Source organism: Ranitomeya variabilis, chromosome 7 (genome assembly GCF_051348905.1).
Source record: "Ranitomeya variabilis isolate aRanVar5 chromosome 7, aRanVar5.hap1, whole genome shotgun sequence".
NCBI lineage: Eukaryota > Metazoa > Chordata > Amphibia > Anura > Dendrobatidae > Ranitomeya > Ranitomeya variabilis.
This window is the reverse complement of record NC_135238.1, coordinates 35,169,762-35,195,722: the sequence shown is the minus strand read 5'-3', so window position 1 is coordinate 35,195,722 and position 25,961 is coordinate 35,169,762. Positions and strand designations below refer to the sequence as shown.

At 46.3% G+C, this 25,961-nt stretch overlaps 1 protein-coding gene across 2 annotated transcripts; it reads right to left on the bottom strand.

The window, feature by feature from the left end:
* Positions 1–24,749, bottom strand: LOC143785726 (BTB/POZ domain-containing protein KCTD5). Of its 2 annotated transcripts, XM_077274807.1 has the most exons (7): positions 24,381–24,671; positions 14,853–14,961; positions 12,992–13,083; positions 7,532–7,627; positions 7,193–7,309; positions 5,828–5,953; positions 1–2,112 (listed from the first exon to the last, which is right to left on the bottom strand). In XM_077274807.1, exons 1-7 carry the CDS (start codon positions 24,609–24,611, stop codon positions 2,083–2,085), a joined length of 801 nt encoding a protein of 266 aa, XP_077130922.1. In that variant the 5' UTR covers positions 24,612–24,671; the 3' UTR covers positions 1–2,082. The 2 variants fall into 2 exon arrangements, with proteins under 2 accessions (XP_077130922.1, XP_077130924.1); XM_077274809.1 differs by lacking the exon at positions 7,193–7,309 and having other exon boundaries at positions 24,381–24,749.
* Between the last annotated feature and the right edge of the window lie 1,212 nt (positions 24,750–25,961).

Sequence of the window (25,961 nt, the reverse complement as noted above, 5' to 3'; positions counted from 1 at the left end):
ATGGCCTTATATGACCCAATAACAATAGTGAGCATGGGGTGGCAGGGACTGTCATACTTTATTAAAAACCCCATCTGTATGCAAATGCAACCAATTAGTTGTAAGCCTTCATTTATCGTACTGCCTGGAGTATTTATAAATTTCTGTTTAAATACAGTGCCTAAGTTTATAGCAAGAAGAAAACCCACAAAGAAACCCTGCTGCCATGATGAAAACCTGGTTCTCTTTCACAACTGGCTTTTGTTGCCCATAGCAACCAATCAGGCCTCAGCTTTCATCTCTGAAATTGCTCTGATAAATTGAAAGCCATGCGCTGATTGGTTAATCTAGATAACTGCCCTTTTGTAACCAATCAGCCCTCAGCTTTCATTTTACCTCAGCGGTTTCAAAAAATGGAGCCTGAACTCTGGCTGCTGTGGGCCTACATAAATAAATAGAGATAAATGAGGCCTACATACCCACACCGTGCCAATACAAATGTGCTGCTCTATTGTTAACATGTCAAAATGCAACTGAGGTATACTGACAGCCCTAATTTACTACGGCCATGAGGGACAAGAATAGAAGCTCCATGTTTACTTTATATGTACACTAGTGATTAAGGAGTGTGCGCTATTGGAGCGAGCATGGGGTGCTCGGGTACGCATAGAGTGCCGCGGGTGCTTGAACCCCTGCCCAACATTTTGCGGCCATTAGACAGCCAATAAACATGTGGCAATTGCCTGCCATACATGAATACAGTAGCCATGTTGGCTACAGCATTACCCGTGTATGTCAGGCAATCCCAGGGGACTTGGGCACCCGTGATACTCGATGCGTACCTGAGCACCCTGTGCTCACTTGAGTAGGGAGGACGCTCGCTCATCACTAATGGACACCCATCAAACCTATACAGTGATGGCAGCCATTTTGTTAGTCACTTGATAAACATAGTACAAAACAAAAATAAATACAGTATATATATTTTGAGGGTAAAGTATTAGAAGCAGAAGTCTTGGGACTACAACCCTCTTTTTGTAGAAAGTCTTTTACAAGTGAGGAGAATCAAACTAAAGGTTGCACAACTCCCCCAAAAAACATATATATATTTTTATGGCTGCAATCTTACTGTCTCTATGGCGTACGTGCGAGGAGCAATTTACTATATTAATAAAAGGAGCCGAGACGTGAAATAAGCAAAAGACTGGTCTGGAAGAGCACTATGCAAGTCCCAAGATGTGCAGTAGATCTAGAGGATCACCACTGGATCTATTCAGTGGTTTTATAGACAGAAGACATGACTTAAATTTTTCTCAAAATTCCCTGTGTCGCCATCTTAAATGCACAATCTTATATAAAAGACACTTCTAATTTGCCTGTAATACGTTTTATAACCCATTCCTTACTGAGCGTGCAATATGCCAAGACGCAATCTGCTAGAAAGATAATATAATACATTGAAACAGAAGAAAAAAAAAAAATTCTATATACAAAATACATTTTTTCTTTGCTAAGGAAGAAGTAGAGTTTCTATGGAAGAAACCTTTTGCAGCAATGGACAAGTGCAGATGTGACATGCTCCACGTTCTTCTTGCTGATAAACTATGGGAGGGGGTCGACCAAAGAAGAAATGGCTTTAGGCATATTAAGGTGGAGGAAGTGACTGGCTTAAAAAAAAATAATGTAGGCAGAAACTGGAGTTGAATATGGTGGAAAAAGAAAAGAACCTGCAAGACCTATTTAGTGTCAAAGTACAAAGGGTACGGATGTTACTCAGGTCGGGTCACCCCCGGCTGTTAATACCGCAAATGTAGAAAAAGGTTCTAGAACAATGTAAAAGAAGATATAAAAGAAAACAAAAAAAACAACCCAGGAGTAGGGAAGAGACGCATAACAGACCCTCGACAAAGGTCTTCTTCAAAACAGAGTCCCCACGAATGAAGCACTGAAGCTCCACCACAAGTTCAGTACACGTCCTTCATGGCCGCCCGATAAACGCAGACTTTGTGGTGGCTCGTTACAGTGGAGATTCTCTGCCGGATCTTCGCTTGCTTGGAATAAAATTATATATAGATATAAAATAAACTCTTCTCTCAAGACGATTCACATTCGGGAGCCTCGCTCTTGCAAGATCTGAAAGACAATATTAGGGATAGACTAGTGAAACATGGGAGAAGTGGACCTTTATGAGGAAAAAAAAAAAAAAAAACAACAAGGAGCTAAAAAAACAAACAAACTAGAAACTACAGACAGTCAGGGAACCATCTACAGGTAACGTGCACACAATGTCTTTTTCAAGCAGGTGAACCAGCCATATTTTATATTTTTCAAGAGGAAATGCCAAATGCTTTTTTCCCCCTGAAGAGCGTTTTCAATGGTTTGGGGCTTTTAGCACTTTTGACGGCCGATTAATTTGAGTGTTTTAGTTGCATCTTTCTCACTGGAGGTTTCCACGCTGATTTGTTTTATAATTTTTTTTTCTTCCAAGCAAAATGCTCAAAAAGACCTCATCTTCTGAGCAGAAAATGCCCGAAGAATTGTCAAGTCACTTCTTTAAACCGCTTGGCGTCTTCAGAAACCTTAAGCTACCAAAATATGCTCAAAAGGATTAACATATGCACAGCAAGTAGATTTGACATAGTGGTGGAATAAAAAACAAACAAAAAAAAACGACATTGCGTGCACATAGCCCAAGAATAAAATAACAAGTCTCTCCAGAACTTTAGGCCATTGGCTCAGTCTTGTACTAGGGAAGGAAGTTTTGAAAAAAAAAAAAAAAAAATTGGAGTGCTAGTGAGCATGTGCAGCTGCTGCTCCTACAGTTCAGTTTGCACATGCTCACTAACACTCCATTCATACTGTAGAATGACTTCTGGCAATCATACTTTTTCCACCGGTCTTATGGATCTGCGACGAGTCCTTTAAGGATTCTGCGGTGCCAACCACCAAGGCTGGGACCAGGCATTGGACAGTAGATCTGGGCCCCATTCCTCATTACAATCCCTCCTGCAGTTGTGTATTACACCCTAGTATGATTTCATCCATGGCTCAGGTGCACGAGCTATAAACATTGCGAATACTCCCTAGACGGTAGAATAGATTATAGAGCAACGATGTACTGACGTAAGCAAAACGCAGATGACAGGTGCTAAATTGGGGACATCTGCTACGTGAGGGTGCACAACAGGCCTCCGGTAGGAGTGACCACTGCACCCTCCACTCCGGCAATTATCCCTATATGCACGAGACATCACTCCATAGAAGACCCTACTGTGTACAGTTTTATTATTCCCTCCAATGACTACGCAGTATGCAGTAAGCGCCCCCTAGTGGCACCTGCAGGAAGCAAGTATTTAACTATGCAGGGGCTTTGTAACTTTAATACAGAAGCTCCAGTTATCAATTGCAAGGAGGAAACAAAATAAAATAAGAGTATAGCTTTGAGTCTGTAGGCAGCTTTATTGCTGTGTAATAGATTAGATATACCACTATAATGGATATTTCTAAAAACTTGCCTTCCTGTTATTATGATGCAATATTCCAGGCAAACACTAAAAGGTAATAGCCGATTAAAAATACATATAAAATGCATTCATATTTAATAAAAGCGGCCTTGAGGAAAAAAACAAAACTCTGTTTAGTAGGGATGAGCAAATGTGCTGGGATAAGGTTATCGGAGCATGCTCGAGTGATAACCGAGTGTCTTCGGTGTGCCCGAGTCCCCGCGGCTGCATGTCTCGCCGCTGTTTGACAGCCATAACACATGCAGGGATTCCTTGTAATACAATCCCTACATGTGTTGTGGCTGTCGAAGGGCCGAGGAACAGGCAGCCGCAGGGACGCAGACATTTTTCGGGCACGCCGAAGTCACAAGAGCATGCTCGGATAACCCCTTGCTCATCACTACTGTTCAGTTTTACTTTAACGCTCAGGATATAGTCACCCCTTCCCGACTGAGTCTTGACGGCCCCTGAAATCTAGAAGGAAGCACTCAGGTCTCAGGAGACGGTCGTGTCTCATTCCTCAGCTGTTTATCACAGAAGCATCTGCGATGCTGCAGACACAGATCAGCTTTGCAAGTGTCCTACAAGAATGGCCCCAGTGACCGGAACTCAACCACGAGGTAGATTATAGGACCAGCTCGTAGCCCACGTTGTGCTGGACTGATGCAATGCTGATTATCCGAGTCCCAGGTATTAGAGCTAATGGTCTCAGTGCTTGCAGGAGCAGCAGTAATCTCCACCAACAGGTGAGCCACTGGGCACTGAAAACAATCCTTTAATACGCCTAGTCCTTAGGGTCCCTGGAGGCAGATCCCGATGGCGGGATAAAAGTCTATAGCGATTTTATACCTCCAAAAGTAACCAGGACCCCTGTAAATCCAATGCAGCAGACGGAGGCTCACTTTACTCCAATGGTGAAGCATGGGTTTAGAATCTAAAATAAAGGGGGGAATATACTGGGAGTTTGGTGAAGGATCGGGAGTACAGGGAAGTCAGGAAAGCTAGGGCTCACCAGTAATTTATAACTTAATCTGAGTCATTCATATCGTAATCCGTCTCTTCGTCCTCACTCTGTACCAGCATGCAGCATGCACGAGCAAAGAAAAGGAGCGAAAAGGAAAACTCGTAAGTGCAAACAAAAGAACGGAAAGATGAAAAAGCACAAATGCACCACGCAGAGGAAGCCCTGAGGCTAGGTATGTAGGGGGGGCTATATAGTGGACAGACACAGATCCGCATTGGCCATTATGTCCCCATAACCATATGACGGTTGGCTGCAAGCAGTTACCCGTGACAGTCACAGGCGGGTTAATGGGAGCAGGTGGAGTTATGCAAGTGCCGCTGTTTGAGATAAAGGGTGGCACCTGCAAAAATCAGAGCTAGCTCCGGTCACTGCCCATTCTGCCCGTATGAAGCAGGATCAGCTCCTGAGCCAGCTTCATACTTTCCTTAATGACCTACAAAGTACATTTGTCTTAAGTACCTAAGGAGTTAAATGGTTTTCCCCAAAGACTTTAGGCTATATCTGCAAGTCAGAAGCAAAAGGTGGGGGGATGGGATTTATGGCAGAGACCCTCACCTATCCCATGTAGTCTGTCCACTGAATGGGGGTACTAGACGCGTTTTCTCCCAAAAGTCAACCTACACATCATGTGTTATGTTTGGTTTAATACCCCTTAGAGAGACATAAATCTAACTAGGTTTTATGTATGTGAAAAGTTATATGCAAGAAAGAATTCTGGATGCCTGATCTAATAGAAGAAACTGGGGGAAGAAAAAAAAAAAAATTAAGTATTTCCATCTACAATAAGTGGACGAGCAAACAGAAAAATATGTTAATAGCAAAAGAGGAACCTTGTATAGAGTGTACAGAGCAAAGCAAACATTTTTAATGGACACAGATATTGATGATCTTTTTAACTTAATATGTCATCAATATTAAATCTGTGGGGGACTGAAGGCTGGCACCTTATCTGATGAGGTCCCATGGTGCTGGATATAAATGGTGTATGGAGCCAGCTCTGTATTGAGTGTACTGGCTGTATTCTGCACTGGCAGCTCAGTCCCTATTCTAGTGGATGAGAGCTGAGCTGCAGTACCAGGAATAGCCACTACTCGGCGTACAGAGCCGTTCCTTCGTGGCTTCGTGCACCGTTCCCTTCGATCCTCCGCAGAAGCTGCACACGGCTGATCTTCGGGGATGCCGAATGTCAACCACCAGCGATTTGATATATTATTGATCTATACCAAGATCTGGGCAGCCCCTTTAGTGTGAGATTAACTTTATTGGTAAGCCCAAATGTGCAATTAAGAGTACCCCCCCCCCCCCAAAGGACACAACTTACCTTTGCTTTTTCACTAGGTTCACTAGCAGTGCCGTAAGGTGTATTGTGCAACTCTTTAGAGACCACGCACAAGAACTCTGCTTGATCTTCATTTCCGTAGTTATAGGAAGAACCGATGCTGACGAGCTTCAAGAGAAAACAAATGAAGCGAAAAGAAAAATCAGCCATGAACAAAAACCAAAATCTCTGCAATTAAGACATTAAATGCAATAATTGTAAGGCTCAGCGACAAGCCCCCCTGCGGGATGCAACATTACACATTTCACTTGATTAGATTGTTTAACGTATAAGGGATGAGGGTATCTGCGTAGGACAGGACGGACTTCATGTTTATTCGCACTCAAGATGAAAGGAAGAATGGAGACCCCCCATGGCCAATCCGCCTCTGGCCATGTTGTGCCCCCCCGCTGGTCTCTACGTACTGCCTGCAGCGGTGATGTGCACATACACGACTGCTGCGGCCCACTACTTACATGCACACACCGTACGTGCCGCCATCACCTCGGGGGTACGGCATTGCTGCAGAGAGACCCCCAGTGCGGCAGAACCAGGTATTGAGTACCTATGCATCTTCTACCAATTCCTCATCTTTGCACATTTTCTTGCACATTTTTTAAGCTTTATTTTTGTCTATTGCGTAAATTAGGCGAGTGCTTTTCCAAATGGCTTTTTGCAAAACTCAGATCCAGAAATAATTTGGTTTTTATTCACTTGCACAGCAGAATATCAATTAAAGGGGTTAGTCTCAGTGTGACGAGCTTCTAGTGATCAAAGCCACCCCAAAAACCAGCATTTATAAACGGTGGGATCCTAAGGGTCAGATGTTTATCCCCTAGCGTCCCTCGCCCGGGACATGAAGTATTACATGGTGACCATGTGTCTGTTTTATGTGGTACACAAATGGGCAGGTCCGCCAGGTCTACCTCTGAGGGCAAACCCAAATCCCCATGACATCCACACATCCCAAGCTTATTTACCCACTAGAGAGGTGAGCAACAATTTTAGGAATATAATCGGACAAGTCAAGATGGGTCCGAGCTGGGATACCAGAAAAAAAAAAAAAGGAATAAAGGAAAGGGAAGGGAGATACAAACTTAAAAGGAACATTAAATACTTTAAACAAGGTAACCAAGTAAGTATGCAATGTACAAGGATTTACATATTCAAGTAAGCAAAAGATCAGCCGAGAAGAAGACGCCACAGCGGAGCCCCAATTTAGGCAATCAGTGGGTTCAGCGGGACACAGACGGTGGGCGGTATATTCCCGTGGTGCTGTATACAAGGCCATGCATGTGTATATGTAGCAGAAAGGAAATATTGAGGAGGTGGAAAGGTGGGGAAAATAGTGCGCAGAATGGGACACACCTCGCCGCTGCATTTCTGGAGGCTGGTCTCCTCCACTTTCACTTCCCTTGAAACAATGAGAAGAAACTCTGACTGGTGATCCCGCCCGCATCCATACATGGAACCTACGCTGACAAACTGCAACCAGAGTAAAGGCACAGTCACGACGCTGGACGATGCGTGTCGGCAGTATATAGTGCTAGCTCACGTCTTATGGTGCTGCTCAGATTCATGTTACCGACACAGATCTAGGAGTGAGGTCAACTAAAGCAATTCCCCTGCAGTCAGTCTACCAAGAATGATGCATGACTTTGTGAGCTACCACATCTCTACAATGGGGCATCTTCTAGACCAGCTTACCTGCTCGAATTTCCAGCCGTCTGACATTGTGGAAACCATTTGGGTGAGCTCTTCCTCCTGACATTGAAGTACTCTGTAAACGTGTTTAATCGGCACCTTTAACAGAAAAAGGAAAAAAGTATAAACTCAACATGAATTGTGAATGTGCGGCTACGTAGTCTGGACCGCCCCCTTCCCAGTATTACATAGCATTAAGGTGGGTGGTCCAGACTACAGCAAGAAGAATACCAATCTGAAGAGCTGAAAGTACTTGTATAAAGTCAGGTTCATGTGCTTGTGATACACGGTCACTGACCTGAAATCGCTGCCTCGCATATGGCCGGGTATTGCCATCGGAGAAGAGACCGTTATCAAGGACGTGTGAACCCGGCCTTACAGGAATTACGCAATACATGGGTTAATATCCTGACGATTTGTTTGATTTTTGGCTGAGAAGAACTGCAGAGGTGAGAGGCGCAAGTGGGCCATGCCGATCTTTCTAAAGTCTTAAAGAGCCCATAGAGATTGGATGTAGGTTGGTAGATTAAAAACATGAATGGCCAATATGGACCAAAATGTGTAATGGCACCTGATGAAGGATGAATTCTTCCTGGGAATGTTTAAGGAATGATCATATCCACTGAAATAAAATCAAATCCAAACCTTTAACTTAATCCATTACCTGATATAGAAAATAAAAAAAAAACCAAAAACTATTTTATAGCACGGCTGACTAGTCTAAATGCCAATACATTTTATAAGTCAGCTTAAATAATTACATTTTACCCACCGAGCCATCATTCTGGTTGAGATTGTCCATCTTTATCAGTTCAGTATAAACATGAATGAGCACTTCTCTGTAGAGTGCCGAGGGGAGAGGCTCCTGCTGCAGCTAGTTTTACATAGCAAGGAGGAATGGGAGAGGGCCTATTTCATGGGTTACGAAACCTTAATATAATTTTAGTATTAATTGCAATATGAGAAAGTAAAACCAAAAGAAAGCAGGGAATTATAGGGGGGGCTGGTATATTTTGGTGCATTTTTTGTTTAGTGGGGGGTTGAATAGTTTTATACTAGACTCAAACCATTGACTGGCAGACCATGGTTTCTTCAAAAAAGCAGCCATCTTTCTCCAATTCGGAAGGCACTGTTTAAAGATCATCCCCTTCAAAGTAAATCATTTTTCCTAAACGTCTGCATCACTGTTCCTCACTTAGATAGCAGGGTGTTCGCAGTGCACAACATCTGCGTATACAGATTATTCCGCCTTTGTAGAATTAGGGGGATCAATGCACAGCGGCGTCATGTCCTACACCAGGGCTTTTCTCTGACCCTCATTTAGAACTAATTAGCTTATGAGCTTTCCCGGCCAGGAATCCGGAGCTTACTCTCCATGTAACTTCTGCAGACTTTCCTTCCTTCTGATGATCCCACACCATAAGGACCCTCCTCCGTGATACACAGAGGCTGTGAAATTCCAGCCGCGGCGAGATCCGAGACTCATTATCTGGGTGACGTAAACGATCTCAGCTCTGAGTGTTTGGTCTGTTCTGGCGGAGATAAAGCATATACTGAGGGCACTTTGTTAACGTTGTCCGGTATCTGCGGCAGCGGACGACTTCCTTTTATGGAACGTTTTGTGCATTTTCCTTCCCGGGGTTTACTGAAATGCCAGCAGCCGTAGAACAAATTGTTGATGCTACAAGTCAAAGCGCCAAAAACAGTGAAGGGGCTGGAGAGGGGAAAGTCACACGGCAGATGGGGCCTCGCACCACTCCGAGAACAGAAGCATTTATATTACAAAAGTTCGTGATTTTATTTTCCATCCAAAATATCAAACGTAAACGTGTGCATACATCAAAATGTACGCTGCTCCATATTGGAGGGTGGATTGTAGCAATGGTAGTAAAGACAATTCTGGAGCGGCTTGTTCTTTTCTTCTGCGTCCCTTTATTCCAAACTTGTGTCACTCGAGTATTAAAAGATGAAAATTTTGCATTCAACCAATCGGACGTATACCACAATTTTGATTGGCTAGAGTCAGGAGAAAGGGCACCCGCCCACAGAGGTGGCCCGGGGCACCCGCCCACAGAGGTGGCCCGGGGCACCCGCCCACAGAGGTGGCCCGGGGCACCCGCCCACAGAGGTGGCCCGGGGCACCCGCCCACAGAGGTGGCCCGGGGCACCCGCCCACAGAGGTGGCCCGGGGCACCCGCCCACAGAGGTGGCCCGGGGCACCCGCCCACAGAGGTGGCCCGGGGCACCCGCCCACAGAGGTGGCCCGGGGCACCCGCCCACAGAGGTGGCCCGGGGCACCCGCCCAGTTGGTTGAAGGGAATGGAAATGGAAGGACGTAGAAGAAAAAGTAGTGACAATTGGCGGAGGCAATAGTTGTAATTTTTTTCCTCCCGAACACAATTCTGGTTAACCCCTTCATGACATGCGCCGTACATGTCGTGTCCCTCCCTTGGACGTGGGATCCGGCATTGAGCCCGCATCTTTCCCGGCACATGTCAGCTGTTTTGAACAGCGATCCACCCCAGTGTTAACCCGTTAAATGCCGCTGTCAATCTCTTATTTAATGCGATTGCACCAGAAGCGTGTCACTAATCCCACCCATCGGCACCCAATGGCTCATGACTGAAGGTTGCCGAAGGGGTGGCATGACAACCAGGGGTCTGCAGGTGACCCCTGTAGTTATCATTGCCAGTTTGCCATGAGCGCCACCCAGCAGTCTGCGCTTATAGCAAGTGAGCATTTCTGCTACACACAGGCGACCTGATTATCGACTGTGCAGCAGAGGTGATCGGACAACTGCAGCTTCTAGTCTCCCATGGAAAAAGTAAAAAAAAAAATTAATTATATATATATATATATATATATATATATATATATATATATATATATATATATATATATATATATATATATATATATATATATATATATATATATATATATATATATATTTTTTTTTTTTTCAAATCACCCTCCATTCAAAATAACAAAAAAAAAACCCACACATTTGGAATCGCCGAGTTCAGAATCGCTCAATCAAGCTACAAAATTAATCAGATTGTAGAGAAAAAAAGAAAAAAAAAAAAAAAGTAAAAAAACACCAGAATTACGTTTTTTTGGTCGCCGCAACATTGCATTAAAATGCAACAGGAGATCAAGGGTTCCTACCATTTTGATATGGATGCAATTAAAAACTTTAGCTCGGCACCCAGGTTGATGGAATAGCTTTGGCCTGTTTGTTGGGCTCCCCATGCATGTGCTGACTGTCACACAGTCATGACAGCGGACAGCCGATTATCGGGAGCGCTCCTGGTATCCGGGGTCCCCATGCAGCTATTCGGGAAGTGCTATAGCCATTCGGATAAGCACTTAGCCGAACCTTATTTAGCACACAAAAAATAATCCCTCATCCAGCCTCAGCCCGGTCACAAAAAATGGAGGCTCAGAAAATGACAATTTTTTTTTTTTTCTTTTAAACGTTGGAATTTTTTTTTTCATTATTTAAATTAAAAAAAAAGAACCTTTGTGTTTGGTAAAAACGAAAAAAGGGCTGTGGTGTGAAGGGGTTAAAGTCCATCAGCAGCAATTATATGGACACCTATCTGTCCTAGCAGTATCTCCGCTCTCGCTCAGGACTGACCCATATCCCCATCTGACCTTACACTTAATACAGACGTCACCGCAGGAGCTAAATATATCCCCCGAAGCACTGTGTTTACTGTCGGCTTATCCCAAGTCCAGGAGAAACCATTAGTCAAGGGGAAAGTTTCCTTTACTGTCACTTTGAAAGTGAAATGCGGAGTCCATGACCGATTCGCCATCGCCACAAAACAGATTCAACTGTTCTAGTAACCTTTGTAACATGCTGAAATACTCTGTGGCCCTGTTTAGAAAATAAACTGGGAACTCCACAAAGGACAGTCACTACAGGAAAATGTAGCCAGACAAGTAAGACTGGCAGATCCTCGTGTGTAGTGAAGGCTTAAGGTACCTTCACACGAAGCGACGCTGCAGCGATAGCGACAACGATGCCGATCGCTGCAGCGTCGCTGTTTGATCGCTGAAGAGCTGTCACACAGACCGCTCTCCAGCGACCAACGATGCCGAGGTCCCCGGGTAACCAGGGTAAACATCGGGTTGCTAAGCGCAGGGCCGCGCTTAGTAACCCGATGTTTACCCTGGTTACCAGCGTAAAAGTAAAAAAAACAAACAGTACATGCTCACCTGCGCGTCCCCCAGCGTCTGCTTCCTGACACTGACTGAGCTCCGGCCCTAACAGCACAGCGGTGACGTCACCGCTGTGCTTTCACTTTCACTTTAGGGCCGGCGCTCAGTAAGTGTCAGGAAGCGGACGCCGGGGGACGCGCAGGTGAGCATGTACTGTTTGTTTTTTTTACTTTTACGCTGGTAACCAGGGTAAACATCGGGTTACTAAGCACGGCCCTGCGCTTGGTAACCCGATGTTTACCCTGGTTACCAGTGTAAAACATCGCTGGGTATCGTTGCCTTTGCTTTTAAACACAACGATACACAGCGATCGGACGACCAAATAAAGTTCTGGACTTTATTCAGCGACCAGCGACATCACAGCAGGATCCTGATCGCTGCTGCGTGTCAAACGAAACGATATCGCTAGCGAGGACGCTGCAACGTCACGGATCGCTAGCGATGTCGTTTCGTGTGAAGGTACCTTTACAATCTCCATGCTAGGGCTGCAGGTCTGCACAACAGAAGTAGTAGCCATTAAAGGAGGCATTTCTCAACTCCAAGATCCTATCCTAATGTGTAGTAGACGCTATATTAGAAAATATCTCCAATTAGAGATATAGTATAGTTCTTCTGATTCACTATATCACTTACCCCATGTGCAGGGCATTGCAGTAGCTTCGGTATCCATGGTTATGTCCACTAACAACTAACTGTCACTATATCAGTGGTCATAACCATGGATACCCAAGCTACTGCAATGCCCTGCACATGGGGTAAGTGACTGATAATCAGAAGAACTATACATAATGCTAATCGGATGTATTTGCTATTACTACAACTACTACATATTGGGGGAGGATCTTGGAGATTGGTATACCCCTTTTAAACAGACTGTAGGAGATGAGGAAACCAAGGCTGTAATTTTAGGTTCAGTTCAGAGTTTGAGCACCATGTTTGTCATGAAATAATATTATATACACAAAGTTTGCCTGTTTCTGCACCACTCGCATAAGGCCAAAAGTGTCCCAATTAGGCTGATGTACATACTATATATACACACCTGTCCACAGGCAAAAATCATGGTAAAAGGACATGATAAAAGCAGTCCTCCTGGGATTGGGAACCAAGACAATTCTATGACCCCAGGGAAGGGGGCCAGGTTCAGAAAAGGGCAGCCTCCGATGAGACCGTGTCAATAATGGTGGACTCATTCTCATAAGAGTTACCAAGGGAGACTACTAAACATCGCCTTACCTGGGAGGTTTTACTGTCCCTTTCCCTTATTCTATCCTTTACCAATTTAATTAATGATGTGATATTGTAGAACTCGGCTTCTTCGAGGACACCTGCAAAGGGAGGGAAAAACAATTTAAACAATGCCAAAAAGTATGTGAAAAGTTGCAGACGTCATGTTTAAAGTGCCGTCAGGTGTGAAATCCGGCCAGGTTTCATGAGATTATAGCTCCGCTGTCATGTCACCAGAGTCGCCCACAAAACAGTCACACCTTAAAAACCTCCAGAACAAACAGGTTCTCCGACTACTAGAGATGTGCAATGATCGCTCCTGGTGGCAGTCTACAACATAGATGGTAAGAGCCCATCTAGTGCCGCCTCATCCGAATAAGTCACTAAAATCGGGACCGGCCATAGACCTCAGCCATTGACACCACAAGACCTCCGAAGGTGTCCTGCCAAAAAGTTAGCAGATCATTCAGGTGTTCATTCTTCACACTGCAGCAACGTTTTGGGATTTGGTTTGTGCCTCCCCTTCTCCCATGAGCCATAACTATTTTTCTGAATACATGTCAATTTTTGGTTTGTTTTTTTTTTGCAGGACAAGTTTCAGGTGCGATGAAATTGTGATGAAAAAGAAAAAAAAAAATTCCACCATTGTGTTTTGGGTTTCGTTCTTATGGAACAACCCGGCAACTTGATGTTTCAGGGAAGCCTAAGGCTATGTGCACACGTTAAGGATTTTTCGCGTTTTTTCATACGTCTTCCATGGAAAAAACGCTTAAAAAAACGCACACATAAGCATCCCATCATTTTTAATGCATTTTGCAATTTTTGTGCACATGATGCGTTTTTTTTTCCGCGAAAAAAAATGCATCGTGGTAAAAAAAACACGCAGCATGTTCATTAATTTTGCGGATTTTTTGTGTGTTTTTCTCGCTATTTAATGCATTGGGAAGCTCCAGAAAAAAAAAGAGTCAAAAACGCACAAAAAAGTGAGGAAAAAAAAAAAACACGCATGCGGATTTCCTGCAGAAAGTCCGGTCTTGTTCAGGAAAATTCTGCAGAAAATCCTGACGTGTGCACATAGCCCAATTGTGGCAATATTAAACTTTTATAGTTTAATATTGTTCATAGTTTTTGCATTTTAATGGTGAATCCGGAGTGGTGTGCTCCAGCCAGTTTTTACGGCAAAATCAACTACATAGTCGGCCGATGAACAAGCGTTGTGCTCATTATCTTATTTGGGAAGTTTTCAAGCCCAGAAAACCCCTTCAATGTATCAATGACCCATTCTATGGCTCAGGTCACAACAGTTTCTCCCATCCAAGCTCATGGGTCAAATTATGCCCATCGCACTGATCAGATTTTCTCAGAAGTTTTTTTTTTTTTTAAGTTTCTTCATGTCCGAAAATCAGACGTCCCTGATGTTATCCGAGTGCGATCCAATGTTTTCCACAGGCCCATAGACTTGAGTGACCAAATATAGGAGGCAAATTGTACACTGCTTCATTGAATAAGACGCTGATGAGTGCCATCCATCAAAGCGGCAGATAACACTCATCCAATATTTAAGGGTGTGTGCCTGAACTCTCCGGATAGGTCATCAACAATCAGGTCGGTGGAGGAGCCGTTCCCAGGTACTGAAGCAAAACCCCCAGTTACCACAATAGGAGCCGAGCTGCCGCACATGAGAACGGCCTCTACACAAAGTACAGAGCTGCCGTGTGGGGCCAAAAGTAGCTAATCGATGGGGTGCCACATTTTGGTCCATCACCGATCTGATATGGCAGGCCATTTGCATGTCACGAAGGTAGCAGTAATCTGGTGGCCTGATAAGCCGCCTTCATCGGCTTTCATTGTGAGCGCAGTGCACACTCACCTTCTTCTGCTAGGTCTTTATTGATGACTAGCTTCCCATGCCTCAAATAATTCAATACTGGACCAAAGTACGTGGGGTCTCGGTCTATTAAATAGGCACCGGTTTCATCCTGAAAAAAGCAGAACACACAAGAAGTCAACCAGTCATCACATAAATGGGGGGAGTAAGACATGAAAGGAAGCATTAGGGAGGTCCTCATCCATAGCACCCCCCTAGATGCTGAACGCAGTCGCGGCTCCCGTCAGCAGTAGGGCTACCTACGCCATGCCGAGTCTGAACGTGAACATTTACATAATAGGAAAGTCTATTCAGACAATGCAAATCTGCACGTTTCCAGCCTCTCTGAATAGTAAATACAAGGAAGTTCTGTATCATTGAATGGAAACATTATTTGCAAGACGAGAAAGCGGCCTGTGTCATTGTGGTGGCTCTATATACGACACAGGCTCATCCTGACCAAGCATAGAAGAGCAGTGATAATTCATAAGCAGAACCTTCCCAAAAACTACCCATATCTGCTCAGCTCCTGATCAATGTATTCAGCTGAATATGTCAGAGTCCCCGGCATAACTAGTAACCCCCCCATAGGCGTGCTCTCACACGCCTATGGCCATGTGCTACAAGGGACATATTGATTAAAGCTCCGGAATCATTTCATTACAGTCCGGCATCCATTCTAATGCCCGGTAATCAATCTATTCACACACTTCCAGGAATTACAGGAGGAATCATATTATACAGCTTGGGTATACTAGTCTTTTTTCCACAACAACAAAAAAATAACTTTAGGAAAGAAAAAAGCAGAACGGTCATTCCGGAACCTGGGACAGCTGGGTAACACCACCTTCCAACTTTCTAATAGAGGCCAGACAATTTTCCCAGAAGCAAATAACGCCATTAAAAAAATAAAAAAAGGAACTGGACATACAAGTCTCCTATTTTTTTTTTTTTATAAAAAAAAAAATGAATTGGCATCCAGAATAAACCCCCTAATCAGAGACCGACATCTAGCAGCGTGATACATCATCAATGATAAGTTCAGAGATCGCAGAACACATCTAACGGACCCCTGGATATCTACTTTTATCTCGTGTGCCCATCTTCACTCACACAATATACATTTACATACTTAGCCTTATGCGAGAACGTTCGCTCATCACTATGAGGGTCTTCGGCGTGATCGAATAGTATGTTCGAGTCCTCGCAGCTGCATGTATGGCAACTAACATGCAATCCAAGCATATGTTGGGGCTGTCAATCATGCAGCTGCGGGGACTCGAACATCATATTCGAGCGCACTGAAGATACTGATAACACCAGAGCATGCTCAGATAACACTTTATCAGAGAACATTGGCTCATCACTAATACTTACCCTATAGCCATACATCTAACCTGCCAGGAAATTAGTGCAGGAGAACAGATGCCACCATCATGTAATTATTTTAATTTAGCGGCTGCTAACATCTTGCTGAGGGCATCTACATAAATCAAGAATTCCCAAGATGCGTCGTTTCCCCCGTGTACCTTGTAGACACTTACTAGAGATTAATGATTATGTGAGTAGAAGCCTGACAAACACCGATCTCATGCAGCGTTCACCAGCTGAGCCGTGTGGATTCACCTCCCCGCCAAGTTTTACTAAATCAGTTCTGTATCTGGGAACACTACAGATGCAATCATATAACACTAGAAGGAGTTTCAAAACCTAAGGGAAAGGCCCACTTAAGATATACAAGAAGCACACACTGCATTCACAGCAGCAGCATATCACGCATCTGGATAACCCCCTAGGTCGCAAAATTAAATATTTAGCATCGGTGAACACTACACTGGATGCATAGCGAGTGAGTATTTTGATCATCTCATTTTTATGCAGATTTTCCCCACTCTGCACTGTAAGAACTTATTGGATGAAGCAGATCAGGTGATGTGTACTTGTATGATGAGTAGGGCGAGGTCTAAGGATTCAGCACCCTTTATCAAGGCGTGCAGGATTATTAGGCAGCTTGTTTTCCTCTGGCAAAGTGGGATGAAAAAAAAAAAAAATCGTAACAGACTCTGAAAAGTCAAACTGTACAAGTCTTACAGAGGGAGGCAGCAATGTGGAAATTGCTTAAATATTGAGGCGCGATCACAGAACCATCAAGAGTTTTGCCACAAATAGTCGCAAAAAAAGGTGTTGAGAAAAAAAAGCTGCACAATAACTGCCAAATATATAAGAAGCAAAAGGACATGGGGACAGGAAGCCATTGTCCTCCAGGGCTGTAATATTCCAGAATTGCAACCTCCATGGAGCCCAGAAGTGCAAGGTGCTCAGAGACATGGCCGAGGTAAGGAAGGCAGAAATCGGACCACCACTGAGCAAGACACAGACATGCAAGGAGCTCAGTGCTCATAGACACGGCCGAGGTAAGGAAGGAAGAAACCGGACCACCACTGCGCAAGACAGACATGCAAGGAGCTCAGTGCTCAGAGACACGGCCGAGGTAAGGAGGGCAGAAACCGGACCACCACTGAGCAAGACACAGAAGTGCAAGATGCTCAGTGCTCAGAGACATGGTCGAGGTAAGGAAGGAAGAAACCCGACCACCACTCAGCAAGACACACACATGCAAGGAGCTCAGTGCTCATAGACACGGCCGAGGTAAGGAAGGAAGAAACCGGACCACCACTGCGCAAGACACAGACATGCAAGGAGCTCAGTGCTCAGAGACACGGCCGAGGTAAGGAGGGCAGAAACCGGACCACCACTGAGCAAGACACAGAAGTGCAAGATGCTCAGTGCTCAGAGACATGGCCGAGGTAAGGAAGGAAGAAACCCGACCACCACTGAGCAAGACACACACATGCAAGGAGCTCAGTGCTCAGAGACACGGCCGAGGTAAGGAGGGCAGAAACCGGACCACCACTGCGCAAGACACAGAAGTCCAAGATGCTCAGTGCTCAGAGACATGGCCGAGGTAAGGAAGGAAGAAACCGGACCACCACTGAGCAAGACACACATGCAAGGAGCTCAGTGCTCAGACACAGCCGAGGTAAGGATGGATGAAACCGGGCCACCACTGAGCAAGACACAGAAGTGCAAGGTGCTCAGAGACACGGCCGAGGTAATGAAGGGTGAAACCGGACCACCAATGAGCAAGACACAGAAGTGCAAGATGCTCAGTGCTCAGAGACATGTCCGAGGTAAGGAAGGAAGAAACCAGACCACCACTGAGCAAGATACAGAAGTACAAGATGCTCAGAGACATGGCCAAGGTAAAGAAGGCAGAAACCCGACCACCACTGAACAGGACACAGAAGTGCAAGGTGCTCAGGGACACTGTCGAGGTAAGGAGGGCAGAAACCCAACCACCACTGAACAGGACAGAAGGCGAAACGTCAAGAATTGGCCAAAAAATATATGAAGACAGATTTTTCAAAAGTTTTATGGACTGATGAGATGTGAGCAACTCTTGAAGGACCAGATGGATGGGCACCGAGGCTGGATCAGTAACGGCACAGACCTCCACTTCCACTCAAACTCCAGCAACATGGAGGTGGGTACTGCTATGGGCTGGTATTAGTAAAGATGAGCTAGTTGGACCTTTTTGGGATGAAAATAGACTCAAGACCTAATCCCAAACCTAATCCCAAACCTACTGCCAGTTTTTGGAAGACATTTTCTTCAAGCAGTGGTACAGAAGAAAGTCTGCATCTATTAAGAAAATCATGAACTTTCTCCAGGACAACACTATCACAGTATCAAAGTCTCCAGTGCTCGACTACCAGTAAGAGCCTTAAAGATGAAAAGAATAATGATATGGCCCCTTCCTCACCGGACCTGAACCCTGCTGAGAACTAGTGGGCCCTTCTTACACAGGAGATTTACAGTGACGGAGAACAAACAGTCACCTCTCCGCTCAGTGTCTGGGAGGCCGTGGTTGGTGCTGCCCAAAAAGTAGATGTAATTGTAATTAAAACAAATAATGGAGATGGACAATTTGCATTTTTCATTTACTTGCCCAATAATTCTGCATACAGATTCCCTCAAAACGAAACCTCACTTTTACTTTCTAAAATAATCAGTTTACCCTATTTAGTGGAATGAAAAACCCCTTTAAGGACATGAGGCAGCCCACTAGTTGAAGACCTTCGTACCCACTAGAGTACTGTCATTAGGGGGTCTACTTTATGGACAAATACTAAAAGGGATGAGGTTGGATGGGCCATTTACTAGTTGTCCCAGACCGCTTAGTGTGCCACAGGGTTCCTGCACATTCTACAAGGGTATGTCCCCGTTACAAGCCATCAACTTCCTCTATCACTTTAATATGACCCAATATAACTAATACTTCGGGACTATTGTCATTGATGGCCATAATTACAGAGATATTTTAGTGGTTGCATTCAATATGACAGTTTGAGCATTGTATACACTCTCACACAACTGGATATGGAAACCGCACTGGATATAAAGATCCTTTTTCGGCTTTGTGCCAGTACCCACTGAAAAGGCAAATCAATTGAGCCAATTTGCCTTTATACAAAAAAGGAGACGATCCAAAAATACTGAATATGCAATCAAAGCAGCACATCAAATATATCTGCACGTTGGAAATATGCAAAAAGCAGACTCTCGTCTTTGCATATCTAAACTAACATTTCCCAATGCAGACACATTTCCATCCTACATGTAAAAGACTTGACTGCTTCATTATGAAGATTCAGGCGTCTCCAGACGCACCGATGGCACAATGTGACATTCTCATGCAGACCTACATGCTAGGTACACAAGGCCCACTAAAGCGGCAAAACGAGGCACTCTGCATTGGAAGCAGCATCTCTCAGCTGACTGGTTGACAAGCATCACTTAATAGACCCCACAACCAGATGTGTAGCCCATCAGTCTCTCCAAGTGCAGCTTCAATCAGTGGATATCTGGAGTGACTTCTTGAAGGCCTAGACCAGGGGTGAGCAAGTATGAGCCAGCTCTTTAGAGCGTTACCACCATAAATTGCCCCAAAAAAGCAGCCAGTGTCAAACAATACGCAAAAAAAACGGCTGCATTTCCACACATGTACACTATGCACAGAAGGAATATTGATCAGGATAAATTATTCATGTGCACTTTGAGTTAAGAGGCTAATGGCTTGTAAGAAAGCTGTGTATTGTCCAAGTATCGCATTCCCAGACTAGCCATCATACGCCCACCTCATGCCTCTTAGTGGATCCTCCGAACCCATCCCCTGATTATACTTTATTTTTAATTACAACTTTTAAACGCACTCAGATCGTCACTTTCTGGTTAAACAAATGGCAAACGCTCAGTATGTCAGAAAAGAATCCACATGTAGACCACTATCCAGGTCAGAGGGTTCCTCTTTGAAAAAGCTGACCGCGAAACATGCGTCAGGGGGCCGCTGGTGGAACAGGGAGAATCATTCACCTATCACATGGGTAAGCTCTGGTATTTTTAACTTGACTGGAATTTAATATGGAGGCGTATATTTGCACACTTATGTGCTTTACAGCCCTACTTTGACTACGAGTTTCCCCTCCTGCATTCCCAGTATTGATACCTCTTTATACCTCTGTAGCTTGGGATGATTAGGTTCTCCCATACCACTTAGCATGCTCAGATAACACCATGTCCCAGCAAGTTCGCTCATCACAAATTACAGTACTACGTACCATTCACAGACAAAAAAGAAGTTCCATGTGAATGGGAGTGTGCATGATGGCAGATGTCAGGGAATGCGGAGGCTCGAGCTGGTGGATTTCAATCACTTGCAATCAAAGGAGCAGAAGTTGGGCATGCAAACCCTGGGCTCCATTCAAGATAAAATATAGGGAACAGCTTAGCATTTTGGAAGCATGCTCATCTGGCTGAGCATGCTCCCCTGGCTGAGCATGCATGTCTACAGGGAAGGGGTGGAGTTGTCAGGAGAAATCGCCATCAGTCAAACACAGCGATGATATAGGGCCACATCTGCATTTTGAGGTCCTGGCACAATCTTCATACATATCTTTGAGGATGTGGTCATCAGGTCAGAAGCGGCCCGTGGTCAGACAGCAAACCACACGTGTGACTCGAAACTTAAAACTACTCTGTTATATAGTATATAGGGTTATGTAAGCAGAGCAGAAAGCGGCTATCATTTCCTAATGGGGGTACATGGAAGAGGGGACTTGAAGGATGTGTTCAATACTTTATATTAATGGGGTACGACACCTAGTATCCCCACTGATCACTTGCTGTGAGCTTCAGAAGTGGTCAATGTATAAAGTTGTGAGCTTCGTACACCTTTTAGTACTTGACCCAGGTAGAGCACATCAGCTACTATTCAAATACATGGGACCCGACATCTGGACTTACCTGTGAGCAGCCATTAAAGGGTACAAGCCCACTTCCTAAGGCTACGTTCACATTTGCGTTGTGCGCCGCAGCGCACAACGCAAACAAAAACGCGGCAAAACGCACGCTAAAACGCTGCGTTTTGCGCCGCATGCGTCCTTTTTGGCCGAAAGTTGGACGCAAAAAAAATGCAACTTGAAGCGTTTCTTGCGTCCAACGCTTGCGGCCATGCGGCGCAAAACGCAGCACAACACATGTCCATGCGCCCCCATGTTAAATATAGGGGCGCATGACGCATGCGGCGCCGCTGCGGCGCTGACCGCAAATGTGAACGTAGCCTAACACTGTCAGGGGGTGATGGAGATTACTCCCAGTTACCAAGCAGTCTGGGGACCTCCCTAAATTATCAAGTTCCTCCCATCCTGCAGGCATTGTATAGGGACTATCACATTTCTGCTGAGAACAGAGTCCTAATGACAGAGTGCGATCCACCGTGGTGTAAGGGGGGGGGGGGGGGACTAGGAATGTAGCCTGGTGCTGAACATTGGGGCACCATGTCCATACACAGCTATAGTATGTTACCGTATACAAGGCTGATCTAACAAGCTTTTACAGGTACACGACTTCAGTGGCGGAGTTTTAGTTTAGTTTGCTGGAGTTCGATATGTCGGGGATTAATAGATTAATGGTAATAATCCATACACAGATTTTACCTATGAATTTGGGCTCCACATCCGTCCTGCCTTTTATACAGATGCGCATTCTGGGAGGTGAATGGAAGATCCTTAATCATGGAGTCTATTACTGAGCAGACCTGGGTATTTCTAGAGTTGTGCTCGCTTCCTTTTATATCACAGGGGTCTCTGCATTCCACATCAAGGCCGCTGCCGCCAGTGAAAGCCCTCGTTATTATACATGGGAGAAACAAGGGTTTGTTGTTTTTTTTTTTAAATAACCTTGGAGGACACAGAACAGCTTTAATCTCATCAATTCTGAAATATTTACTCCAGAGACATGGTGGACACTGTGCAAAACTAAAGCTGGCATAGCGCTGCATCCCCCAGAAGTGGTCACGTCCCACCCAGTCACCTCACTTAGTGGAGATCACGGAAGCTGCGGTCCTGGAACAAAAAGGTGCAGAAGCAACACTGCTAGATTTTATACCAATCCCTCCGCTCTCTCCAAAAGTCGAGGAAAATACTTAGATGAAAACTCCTACCACCCTGGGTGTATAATGGGCCGCCATAAAGGCTGGAATCATTGCCACCAGAAGTGCCCGGCCCCACTCCAGTCACTTCCACTCGTTAACAGATGTGGGGACCCCAAAAGACACCTGCGGTAGATTAAAGAATCTGGGCACCTTTAAGGAAAATTAATTTGGTTACTGCAGATATTTAGGGGGTAAAAAAAAAATTATATACATATTTTTTGCATTTTGGTCCTTCCAAACCTTGGCACCGTTCAGCATTTACAGGCTTTGTTTCTCTGCACATTCAACTTTGAGGGCATCTGTGGTGAAATCAGCTGAGCTCAGAAAAGACAGAACATAATCATCACCTCTCCAGCCAGACTGAGCTCACTGACAGATTCTCATTTCACTCATTCTGCTGCCAGCAATAGACAACACAACAGGTTTTATCAAATCCAAAAGCTAAAAATGTAACACTCAAATACATATATGCGAGTAGGAAAATGCTTTAGGACAACCCCTTTAAGACGTGGAGGGTACTACTTTTTGGTGCCCAGGACAGAGTGTAAATTAGCCACCCCATGCAGTTATCAAAAGCAGCACAAATATTGTCACGGCTACCGAAGGCAGCCCCCCCTCCCAGCACAGAGGGAGACCCTCCCTCCGCTCACATACACACACACCTCCCCCCCTCCCAGCACAGAGGGAGACCCTCCCTCCGCTCACATACACACACACCTCCCCCCCTCCCAGCACAGAGGGAGACCCTCCCTCCGCTCACATACACACACACCTCCCCCCCTCCCAGCACAGAGGGAGACCCCCCCCTCCTGGCACAGAGGGTGACCCCCTCCCCCCACACATCCCCCCTCCGGGCACAGAGGGAGGCCCCCAACCACCCCCAGCACAGAGGGACGCCCCAACCACCCCCAGCACAGAGGGAGACCCTCCCTCCGCTCACATACACACACACCTCCCCCCCTCCCAGCACAGAGGGAGACCCCCCCCCTCCTGGCACAGAGGGTGACCCCCTCCCCCCACACATCCCCCCTCCGGGCACAGAGGGAGGCCCCCAACCACCCCCAGCACAGAGGGACGCCCCAACCACCCCCAGCACAGAGGGACGCCCCAACCACCCCCAGCACAGAGGGACGCCCCAACCACCCCCAGCACAGAGGGACGCCCCAACCACCCCCAGCACAGAGGGACGCCCCAACCACCCCCAGCACAGAGGGACGCCCCAACCACCCCCAGCACAGAGGGACGCCCCAACCACCCCCAGCACAGAGGGACGCCCCAACCACCCCCAGCACAGAGGGACGCCCCAACCACCCCCAGCACAGAGGGACGCCCCAACCACCCCCAGCACAGAGGGACGCCCCAACCACCCCCAGCACAGAGGGACGCCCCAACCACCCCCAGCACAGAGGGACGCCCCAACCACCCCCAGCACAGAGGGACGCCCCAACCACCCCCAGCACAGAGGGACGCCCCAACCACCCCCAGCACAGAGGGACGCCCCCAACCACCCCCAGCACAGAGGGACGCCCCAACCACCCCCAGCACAGAGGGACGCCCCAACCACCCCCAGCACAGAGGGACGCCCCAACCACCCCCAGCACAGAGGGACGCCCCAACCACCCCGACGCCCCAACCACCCCCAGCACAGAGGGACGCCCCAACCACCCCCAGCACAGAGGGACGCCCCTACCCCCCTCCCGACAGAGGGCGACCCCCTCCCCACACATATATCCCTCCCTCCTGGCACAGAGGGTGACCCACTACACACACACATCCCCCAACACAGAGGGCGACCCCCAACCCCCACACATCCCCCAGAGGTGTAGCGTGGCTATGTCACCCATGCTCAGCCCCTGTCGCCCCCTTAGAAGCTTTATTACTACTCCCAACAGCAGCCAATAACGGGAGTAGCACTTGTAGACATGCTGGTCCTTGCAGTCCCCCAGCAGCCCCCATACTGCCCCTTGCCGAGCACCAACCTTATCAGAGTCCAGGTCCGGATCCGCCTGACATAATCGGTACAGGAAGGATTTGGGGTCTCTGCACAGGGTCTGCCGTGTGGTCAGGAAACACGTCCCCCCGACATTTAGCCGGACCCACTTAGACACTCCGCCCGGCGTGCTGCCCCTCTCCCCGGGGGTGGTCACTGCCGTACACCGCCGACAAAGCGCCGCTCCGGAGCCGTTCAACTCGCAACTATTCTCCGCCATATCCGTCACCAGCCTGCCACTGACAGCCCCGGAAGTGTCCGGCCTTTAATAGCTTCCCCCCTCCTTCGGGCTGGGCGCGCTGTTGACGCTACACAGGAAGTGGAAGTGACGTCAGCACAGGGAGGGGACAGAATACAGACCGGAAGTAAACATTGGAACGCATTATTTCTAATGAAGCGTGCTCTAAAAATGTGTCCGCTTGTCGGACAGCCGCGGGGACTCGCAGACACACAGCTAGCACCCGAGCATGCGCAGATAACACCTTATCCCAGCACGTTCGCCCATCATTACAGAGAAGACCATGAAAACAATGGCCCCAGCATGCTGAGAACAAAGAACGGGCGCCTGGTTTTGTGAGTGACACCACCAGTATCCATCACTTATTTCCCTAGGGCTTAGGCCTCATTTAGATGGCTGCTGTTTTGGGGTATAGAATAAAGGAAAATGTAATATACGTTAAAAACTCCTTAAAAAACAAGTTTCTGATCATTTTCTACTCCAAAAAATAAAAAATATATATAAAAAAATGACTGTGTGCCCATATCCTGAAACAGTAAAAAAATAAAAAAAACAAAAACGGACAACACACTCATGAAACCCGGACAGCGTGCATGTGCTTTCCTCTTGCTCTCACAGGCCCAATGACTTGTCTTGGTGAGTTTGATCAGTGATAGAAATTCTAAATTAAAAAAAAAAAAAAAACACAAAAAAAAACAAATAGCACATAAATATCATACATGTGCCATCCATTTTATTATGGACCAGTTCCAGACAGAAGAGAGACGCCCCATCTGACATTCATGGGCAGAATACACTCACCAAATCCTCCTTATAACCTCAAATATCTCACTTTTTACACCGTCAGTACATGAAAGCAGCGCCAGAACCACCGTCAGTACATGAAAGCAGCGCCAGAACCACCGTCAGTACATGAAAGCAGCGCCAGAACCACCGTCAGTACATGAAAGCAGCGCCAGAACCACCGTCAGTACATGAAAGCAGCGCCAGAACCACCGTCAGTACATGAAAGCAGCGCCAGAACCACCGTCAGTACATGAAAGCAGCGCCAGAACCACCGTCAGTACATGAAAGCAGCGCCAGAACCACCGTCAGTACATGAAAGCAGCGCCAGAACAACCGTCAGTACATGAAAGCAGCGCCAGAACCACCGTCAGTACATGAAAGCAGCGCCAGAACCACCGTCAGTACATGAAAGCAGCGCCAGAACAACCGTCAGTACATGAAAGCAGCGCCAGAACAACCGTCAGTACATGAAAGCAGCGCCAGAACCACCGTCAGTACATGAAAGCAGCGCCAGAACCACCATCAGTACATGAAAGCAGCGCCAGA